Below are 10,110 nucleotides of genomic sequence, written 5' to 3'. Positions count from 1 at the left end.
GCAGTCTGGGGGTGGTGTCTCAAGTCAGGCGCTTCCTGCCTTTTCCTGGGTGCGGGTGCCCGGCCCGCGCCGCGGGGCTCGGGGACACCCGGGCCGCCCCGCCCTGCTCCGAGTGCGCAGCGTCCCCGCCCCCAACCCAAACCCCCACCCCCTGTGCCCTCAGGGGGGCACCCCCCATTGGGGCGGGAGGGTGGTCAGCCGTGCCCCGGTCGCAGAGTGGCAGAGAGGTGGCGGTAACCGCCTTCCTATTTCCGCCCGGCCGGCCGCGCTGCGGGGTGCGAGCCAGCGAGAGGCGCTGGGTCCTCGCTCCGCCCGCCCGCGCCGGGGGCCGGCCCTGCCTCGCCAGAGCCTTTTTCCCCCGCACCGCGGCGCCGCTCCGCCACTCGGGCACCGCAGGGAGGGCAGGAGGCTGGAGCGCCTGCTGCCCGTCCGCCCGCCCGTAAGATGGTCACCTCGGCTGGACAGCTCGCCCTGTTCGCGCTCGGTACGTACGCCGCCTGCTGCGCGCCCTGCGCCCCCCGGCTCCCGGTTTCTGCTTTCTCGGGGCGGGGGGGGGGGTCCTGCGCCCGCCTCGCCGCGTGGAGGGAGGCCGGTGCTCTTGATGGCTTCGAGCCTGGGAGGCAAGGGGAGTCCTCCCTATATGTCGGAGTGGGGGGCTGTGGAGCGCCCTGGCTTTCCCCGGGAAGTGGCCGTCCGGGCGGTGCGTGAGAGCGCCGGGGAAGGGGAGCGCCCTGTGGCCGGGTTTGAACTTTAATCCGCCGCGGCTGAGTCTGTTCTCACACACGCCCACACCTGCCTGCTTACCTGGCCGCCTGCTAGCCGGGCTGCGGCGAGCCGGGCGGGTGCCGGGCGTGCGCCCCTTTGGCCGCCGGGTCCTTCTTGCCGGAGCCCCTAGGCCCGCCCGAGCCCCTAACCCTAGGTTCACGATCGGCAGAGGCGCCCTCAGTCCTCCCACTTTAGGAGCTCTTGGGCTCCAGGGTAGGTGTTGGATTTTTGTGCGGATTAATTGTTCTTTTAATTAACTTCCCCGGGAGAAGTGGTTTCGGTGTCAGCCGAGGCCAGGCGTGAAACCCTAGACGGAGCGCTGCCTTTGAGTTTGTTCTTGGAAACGGACGACGGGTGGGGGAGGGGACGTCACGCCCCGCACGCCGGGGTCGGGTCCGCGGGGTGCGTGAGTCTTTCCACCGCGAAGCTCTCGGGGCTCTGCGTCAAGGGGGCGCGGGGCCGGCTCCGGTCCCTGGTGGCACCGGGTCCCTCTGCTGTTGGGACAGCCGATCAGTAGCCCAGGCGTCCCGGCTGTTGCTGCGGCCTTCCGTGAAGCGAATTTTCGGCCAGTGGCCCCTGAGTTTAACCCTGTAAAAGCAAGGTGCTCGCCGCGAGGTCAGCGGAAACGTCGCCTCCAGATGCCCAGAGCCCTGGCCTCACCCAGGGCCGTGTGGGCTTGCAGAGACTCGGGGACGCGCCGGCGGTCGTGCCCTAGAGGCAGGAGGCGCCCGCTAGCACGGCGGCCACGGAGGTCTCGGAGCCGGGCGCTCCTGGCGGCCGCCTCGCCTGAAACGCACCAACAGGTGACAGGATGATGGGCGGCTCGGTGGTTTTCTTTTCCTGAGAACTACCGTGAGTGCGCCTCTGTGTGTGCGCGTGGACAGTTGTATGGATTTCAGAACTGTGAAAGCAGTACAGCATTACTGATGCAGTGGAAGCCTTCTGGGTGTGATTGCACGGCTTGGGGGGAATAATAGCACTCCTACGAATTGCTAATGCGGTTCAGGGGCTTTGCATTTATTCAGTATTCGTTTTCAAGGTGGTCTTAGTATTCCTCCCCCTCCCCCCTCCTCATTCCAGAGCGGGGGTGGGGGTGGGGGTGGGAGGGAGTGCAGCACCAGAGCCGGGGTTGGTAAGCAGTGGGACCGGGGTCATGCAAGTGGAAGAACTGTGAATACGCAGAGGCACCTGCCCATGTCTGGGAAAGTCTCCTCTCCTCCCCCAAGTCTGGGGCTTTGCCGAAAGGAGTGGATGCCCCAGAATTCCTTGTTCAGCTGGGTTTTTTGTTGAACTCCGAGAATCGCAAGGTGGTTATTCAGTGGAAATTAGAGGCAGGAAACCTTGCTGGTCAGCACATTTTGAGGAAGTCTCTGCCAGTTACCCTCCCCCACCCAAACCCCCACCCTAGATTGCTCACCCATCGTGCATCATATAATTTTTCTCTTCTGCTGGAGAAGGTTCTCTTCAAGTTGATTTTTGTTTCCACCTTTAAGAAAAAGATGCATCAACTTAAAAAGGTTGATCGGTATTAAAGCCCGGCTCACAGAATTCCAGCAGGAGACAGCTGAAACAAGTAGAGAGCGGGCAAAGGCAGGAGTCGTGCATACCACTGAGGACTCCTTTTTATTAAAGGGGAAACCAGAGCCGTTAGTTCTGTGCCTTGACTGGAGCTGCCGCCTCCCACATGCCCCTTTAATTTGCACGTTTCCTCCTGAACTGCTTTCCTTTCTAATTTTTCTTCAATTAGTTGAAAGCAGTTGCACGCGAATCGGCCATTGTGTCGTCACCAGCGGGATCTGGAAGACCTTCCCGGGATGGCCTGAGGAGGGCCTGGCTGCTGGAAGGCTGACCCGATGCTTGAGGACCTGGGACCTGAGCCTTGGTTCTTGTTGTTTGTGGAGCCTGTGGGCCCTGTTGCCCGCATGGCAACATGGGAAACGCAGTCCTGGCTCCTGGGTGGCGGCGGCGGCCACCTCAGGCCTGGTTTCCGTCGCTGGCAAGCGGACCTCACAGGGGCCTGGCTCGTCCAGATGCGCGGCCTCCTGTGTGTCCAGGGAGCGTGCGCAATGTCGCACCAGTGACCTAGCTTTTCTGTGCCTTTTTTTTTCCTCACTTGTGAAATGGGGGTATGAATAGTGTTGTTGAAAATGTCTAACATCTGATGAGTGGTGCCTGGCACATAGTAAGAGCTAAGTTTTGGCTTCATCATCATCCTTGTTGTTCCTTTACACCCGCTAGAATTCCAGACATCGCGACAGGTTATGGGAGTTCTGTACCTGAGAGTTGGCCCATTTTAAACCGATCTCCCTACTCCTAACCCTCCCTAAGCCAGGAAAATACCATACGAGTTAAAACCATCCTTAGGGGATTCCTGGTGAATATCACTGGGCAGATGTCAAATTCTAGCAAGTGCAGTGGTGCTTTTAGATGCCATGAATTCTTTAATTTTTGACGCAAAGCATTGGTATCTCAGTGATCAGTTGTCTATGGAGCCAGTCCCCGAAGGGGGATAATAAGACCATACCCACCTCCCCTCCCCAGGGCGTTCTGAGAATCAAACAGGATGGTGACTATGCAAGTACTTGTAAATCAGAACAATAAGGGTCGCATACAAAATGAGCTGAGTTTATGATACAGATTGGGTTCTGTAGTTCGGGGATGAAGAGGGTTGTGTTTTGATGTCAGCTCCTGTACGTGAAGACTAGACATAGCCCTGAAGCAGGATGCCACAGGAACAAGGCAGGCGGTGGGAGCCAGGACTGGGGGACAGCAGGAGCTGCAGACAGCTCCTTGTCTACTCCGTTACCTGGCAGTGAGGTCTTGGGAGCCAGCGGTGGAGGTTTGCCCGGGGCACACGCTTTCCGGGTTGGGCAGTCGTACTTAGAGTGTTCACGGAGAAATGTGGGCCGTCAAGGTGGATACGGAAGCCTTTGAGACTGGCCCCTCTGTATTTGCTTTTCCAAAATGCGGTTTCCTCAGAATAAAGTGACCTTTCTGTGAATACTCGGTGTCCCCTGCGCAGGGGACCTTTCTTAGAGGAGTAAATGATGTTTCCTGTGCCCGTTACTATGGTGACATACAAAAAGTAGATGGCTTTTCCATTAGACCTGTCTCTAAGGACCTTTTCACAGTGTCTTCTGATTAAGGCCCCACTCTCTGTGCTCCGCACTAACAGGACTGGCAATGGGAGTAGAGCTTGGGTCAGCCAAGCTGAGAATAGCTTGTGCACGCTGCCTTGGGCATCTTGTGCTTGGTTTCCTACTCAGAACGTCTGGAATCTCCTATCAGGAGTCACCGCAGAGCCGATTAGCACAGGTGGCTGGAGGTGGCTCCGTCGGTGAAAGAGTGTCCCTGTCCACCAGGTCCCCAGGTGTGGCTTCTGCTGCTGGAGCCGGGGCAGGGGGACACTGACAGAACCACAGTCACGGGTAGGGTAACTTCGAGCTTACCTACTGATTTTTATCTAAGGTATGTCCTGATGTTTTGAATGCCACCGTGGATTTATGAACCATCATAAGGCGCTTCTGAGGCTGTCCTGCTGAGCAGGGTGGAGTTAGGACTCTTGCTGAGATCTGTTCGTTGTTGTGAGCGTTCGTACACCTTACCCACGGAAAATGTAGCACTCCCTGTTATTAAAGCTACCCTACCAATGCTCAGCACCTCACGCTTTCCTGTTTTGTTTTTGTTTTTTTGATTGCCAAAGACTGACCATGGTTTTTCTACCATTCCAAATATTTAATTGCCAATTTTAAAGGATGAACTTCATCCTGTGCTAAAGGGCTAGGAGTTTAAGGCAGTATCTAGATAGAGGAGGATTGGGGGATTTTACCCGGGCTTTTGGTTTTGTTTGGCCTCCTCCCACACCTGCCATGTGATGTCAAATATAAAAATCTTTCATAGAATCAAGAAAGCCACAAATTGAGGCCACTTGATCCATCTCTTAAGAGCAAGGCCCCTTCCCTTTAAGCCTAATCTAAAAAATCTGAGTAACTTCTTTTAAAGAATTATAAATTGTTCTGTACTGACTGTAACTTAAGGAATAAATAGGGACCAGCATTTGACACAACAGGTGAAGTTACCTCCTGTAGCGCTGGCGTCCCATATGCGTGCCAGTTCAAGTCCTGGCTGCTCTACTATGATCCAGCTCCCTGCTCATGCACCTGGAGAAGCCTCAGATGATGGTCTGGGTACTTGGGCCCCTGCCACCCATGTGGGAGACCCGGTTGGAATTCCAAGTTCCTGGCTTTGGCTGGGCCCAACCGTGGCCATTGCAGCTATTTGGGGAGTGATCCAACGGATAGAAGCTCTCTCTCATATATATATATATATATATATATATATATATATATATATATAAAATTTATATATGTATATATATAAAGTATATATATACATATATATATATATATAAATCTCCCTCTCTGTAACTGTCTTTCAAATAAATAAATCAAAAGGAAGGAAAGAAGAGAAAGAAAGTAAGTTGTTAACTGGACTTAGAAAAGAGTTGATTGAAATGGCATTTGATGCATTTTGCTGGGGCCCTGTTTGCCCTAAGTCAGGAGTTCTTGTTGTGCCTTACCTGAAAGACTTCATGCTTCCCTCATCTCGGGGTTTGCACTCAGCAAGTGCTTGTAGGTGGCTGGAGTTGCCCCAGGAAGGGCTGGGACACAGAATTCCTTCGTGTAACACCGGCCTTCTATTGCTTCTCCTTTTGGGTTTTAATCTTCAAAGGTGTTAACGTTTCTGGCTGGGAACCCAAGTAGCAGAGCCCTGGCCCCTACATGTTCTGCTGAGGAGTAGCCACGGCTGGGTCTTGCCTCTCTTCTCTGCTGGGTTGGGGATTCCTTGATTTTTGTCCTTGCCTTTGGCACTTCTAAGCACGGGCCAAATCTCAGAAGGGACGTTAAGGATTTGATGACCTCCTAGGGTGTCCAGTGCAGTGTTCCTCCAAGGACAGGCTACATTGGCAAACACAAAGCATTTGGCTGTGTTAACATGAATCCTGGAAAACTCTTTATTATGGTCATTACCAATGCAACTAGTCTTTAGAATGTCATTTTAGTTATTTTTTTAAAAAAAAGATTTATTTATTTGAGAGACAGAGGTCTTCCATTCAGGGACGGGGAGGGAGGGAGGGAGGGAGGGAGGGAGGGAGGGAGGGAGGGAGGGAGGGAGGGAGGTCGGTCTTCCACTTGCTGATTTACTCCCCAGTTGGCTGCAACTGCCAGAGCTGCACCGATCTGAAGCCAAGAGCCAGGAGCTTCCTCCGGGTCTCCTATGTGGGTGCAGGAGCCCACAGACTTGGGCCATCTTCTACTGCTTTCCCAGGCCATAGCAGAGAGCTGAATCAGAAGTGGAGCAGTGGGGTCTTGAACCAGCACTGGCACTTCAGCTCAGGGCGTTAACCTGCTGTGTCACAGCGCCGGCCCCTTATTGTTATCTTAAAAGTAGATTATGATTTATTTTTAATTTTTATTTATCTTTATCTACTTGAAGGGCAGAGAAAGAAAAACTGACTGGCGTTCCATCCATTGGTTCACTCATCAAATGCCAACAATGGCCAGGGCTGGGTTGATCCAAAGCCAGGAGCCCAGAACTCAGTCTCGGTCTCCCATGTTGGGGGCAGGGGCTTAAGCATTTGAGCCATCATCTACTGCCTCCCCAGGCCACATTTGCAGGAAGCTAGACCAGAATAGAAGAGCCAGGACATAAACCAGCACTCCCCTATGTGGTACAGGTATCACACAAAGCAGCTTAACCCGCTGCACCGCAGCACCTAACTCAGTTTAATGCTGTATGTTGGCAAAAACATTTTTCTATAGAATACATAGAAAATTAAGGAGAATATAAGAGTCTTAATGACCTGTAATTTGCCACTGAAAGATTACGACGATTAACCTTTTGTTAAACCTGATGGATGAATGTATAGATAGTCTTTAAAAGCTTGCGTGTATTCCACTGGACTCACTGCTGTTTGTTGTGTCAAAACAGTCTTTCACAACAAACACTTTTATGCAATTCGGTATTCACTTATAACAATCAAGGGAATATTTTGCTTGGTTGTATGTACCATAACTAATTTGGAAGCTCTTTGGCCATGTAGATTTTTCACTGTTATAGATAATCCATTCGTTGTTTTGATAAATTAAATCAATATTTTTGGAAGTCAATGAGGCAACAGCTATCAGTTTTAAATGCATATAACTTCTGAGTCATCAGTTTTACTGTGTAGTATAGTCTATATAAATACTTGTTGAAATGTGCAAAATATAAAAGATGTTGGTGGCTGAACAGTTTGCCAGAGCAGCAAGTTGCCAGTTACACTATTAATGCATTGATTTACTATGTAGCTATTTTAAAAGAGTGAGGATCTTCTTAAAAATTTGAAAGAACAGATCCAGGCTTATATGTCTAAGTGTGTGTGTGTGTGTGTGTACACAAGGTATATATATATATATACCTGAGTTTGGTTAATTTTTTGTTTTGCAACAAACATATTAAATGTGTAATGCCTAAAGTCAACATAAATGATACAGAAGACATCCATAAATGTTTGACACATTTTTTTATTATTTAGGATGAATACAAAGGAATTGGTCCTTTCTCCCATCAGCAGTTTACAAGTGCCCATTTTCTTGAGTCTTCCATAATACTATGAGTTACACTTGCTGTTTGCCAAGTAGATCAGAGAAAAGGATCTCAACCCGGTTTTCATATTAGTATTTGTGAGAGTGAGTGCATTTGTTATTTGTATCTTAGCCTGTTTTTGTTTTATTAGTGTTTGATCATTCTTTTCTTAGGAGTTTATACTAACATTTTATGTAAAAATATTAATCCTTTGTCAGTCATAGATTACAAGTATTTCCTCCCATTTCTTTTCCTTGTGCTCTTTTGATATTCCTAACGTTTTTATTTTTATGTAGCCGAAACTGCCTTTCTCCTTAAGTTTTCTACCTTTGCTTGTATACTTAGGAAGTCCTCCTTTGTCTGTTTTCTTACTTTTTTCCTTCTTACTTCAGTGGTCCCACAGGTTGTGTTGAAAAATCCTATCTATAATTTAGTTAGGGTATGGTATGAGGCACAACTAATATTTCATGTTCTTGAAAGCAAGCGGTGAATAGTCCTACTTACCATTTGTGGAATAATCCATCTTTTCACCATGGTTTGAAGTTTCATTTTTGTTATATGCTAAATTCTCAAAAGCACTTGGATCCATTTGTACAATTTGTTTGGTTCCATTATTTTGTATTTTTTCCTCTACTATGAATTTTTAAAAATCTATTTTTATTTTCATTTTCAATTTGTAAGGCAGAGAGACAGAAAGCAGTCTTTATCTACTGGTTCACTCCCCAAATGCTTGCAACGGCTGGGGCTGGGCCAGACCAAAGCCAGGAGCCCAGAACTCAATTTTGGTCTCCACATGGGTGATAGGGGCCCCAGTACTTGAACCGTCATCTACTTTCCAGCTGTGCATCAGCAGGAAGCTAGATTGGAAGTGGAGAAGCCCCAACTGCAGATGGAATGTGGGCATCCCAAACATGACCAAAGTGCTGCACCAAGCACCCATCCTGGGGCTAGCCCTGTGGCACTAAAGCTGCCACCTGTGACACCGGCAACCCTTTTGGGTACTGGTTTTTATCCTGACTGCACCACTTCCAATCCTGCTCCCTGCTAATGGCCTGGGAAAAGCTGCAGAAAATGGCCCAGCATTTGGCCCCCTACCACCCCCATGGGAGATCCAAATAAAGCTCCTAGCTTAGCCCTGGCTGATGTGGCCACTTGAGAATTGAACCAGCAGATGGAAGATCTCTCTCTCTCTCTCTGAAACTCTGAAGTTCAAATAAATAAATAAATCTTTTTTTTAAAAAAAAAAAAACCACCCCCCTCTTACTGTGAAATTGTTCGGGTACTCATTCTGTTCCCTGAGCACCTGCTGTGTGCTGGCAGCACTGCTGATGCTGAGGAAGCAGCCCAGAAGGAGATGGAGCCCATGATCTCATGGAGCTAAGTCCTAGTGGATGGGACATTTTTCCTATTTATTTTAGCTGGCTATGGTTAGTATATAAGTGATTTTTTTCATATTTGTGTTTTAATAGGTTTTGTTCATTTTAATAGTTCTTTGATTCTCCTGAGTTTCTTTTGAGTAGATGATCATGTAATATTGAATATGTTGACTTTGCCTCCTTTTAATATTTTTATCTCGTAACTGTTTCTTTAAGTGCAAACTAGAACTTTAAAAGCACACTTTAAAAATAATTATTTAAGACACAGACAGTAGAGAGACAGGGTGAGTTCCTATCTGCTGGTTCACTCCTCAAATGCCTGCAACAGCCAGGGCTCAGTCAGGGTAAAGCCAGCAGCCAGGAATGTAACCCAGGCCACCCACGTGGATGGCAGGGACCCAAACACTGAGCTACCACTGCTGTTTCCCTAGGTCTGCATAAGCAAGAAGCTGGACTCAGGAGCTGGAGTCAGAGTCCGATGTTGAACCCAGACACCCCCTGATGTGGGCTGCAGGTGTCCCGCCTGACCCAGTGATCTCCTTTTAATTGAATGTGTGTGTGTGTGTGTGTCTGGCCCTAGTTATCATGACTTTAACAAATGTCAAGCAAAGTAAACACCAAAGTCCCCCAAATAGACACAAAACTTGTAGAAAATAGAATTAAAAGTTAGTTTATTTTGATGCAAAAAATTTTGGAAATCATAGTACATTGGGTATTCAAAAAGTTCATGGAAATGCACATTATGAAAAAAATATAGGGTCCGGTGCTGTGGCACAGCGGCTTAACGCCCTGGCCTGAAGCGCTAGTAAACCATATGGACGCCGGTTTGAGAGCCTGCTGCTCCACTTCTGATCCAGCTCTCTGCTATGGCCTGGGAAAGCAGTAGAAGATGGCCCAAGTCCTTGGGCCCACGCACCCATGTGGAAGACCCGGAAGAAGCTCCTGGCTCCAGGCTTCAGATCGGTGCAGCTTCGGCTGTTGAAGTCAATTGGAGAGTGAACCAGCGGATGGAAAACCTCTCTCTCTCTCTCTCTCTCTCTCTCTGCCTCTCCTTTCTGTGTGTAACTTGACTTTCAAATAAATAAATAAACCTTTAAAAAAATGGATTAAAAAATTTTTTTAAGATTTATTTATTTATTTGAAAGTCAGAGTTACACAGAGGAGAGGCAGAGAGTAAGCGAGCAAGAGGTCTTCCATCCGATGGTTCACTCCCCAGTTGGCTGCAACGGCCGGAACTGTGCCGATCTGAAGCCAGGAGCTTCTTCCAGGTCTCCCACATGGGTTCAGGGGCCCAAGGACTTGGGCAATCTGCTGCTATCCCAGGCCACAGCAGAGAGCTGGA

The 10,110-nt window shown here is 49.2% G+C and overlaps 1 protein-coding gene across 2 annotated transcripts in view; it reads left to right on the top strand.

The window, feature by feature from the left end:
- The first annotated feature begins 396 nt into the window (after positions 1–396).
- TGFA (transforming growth factor alpha) overlaps positions 397–10,110 on the top strand; it is a 103,010-nt gene continuing 93,296 nt past the window's right edge. For both annotated transcript variants that reach the window (XM_062208704.1, XM_062208703.1), the window contains exon 1: positions 397–484. In XM_062208704.1, the coding sequence (XP_062064688.1) occupies positions 445–484 (40 nt within the window). In that variant the 5' untranslated portion in view covers positions 397–444. The remainder of the gene's footprint in view (positions 485–10,110) is intronic.

Source organism: Lepus europaeus, chromosome 13 (assembly GCF_033115175.1).
Source record: "Lepus europaeus isolate LE1 chromosome 13, mLepTim1.pri, whole genome shotgun sequence".
Classification (NCBI taxonomy): Eukaryota; Metazoa; Chordata; class Mammalia; order Lagomorpha; family Leporidae; genus Lepus; species Lepus europaeus.
The sequence above is the reverse complement of the archived record's forward strand: the minus strand, read 5'-3'. Positions and strand labels throughout refer to the sequence as shown.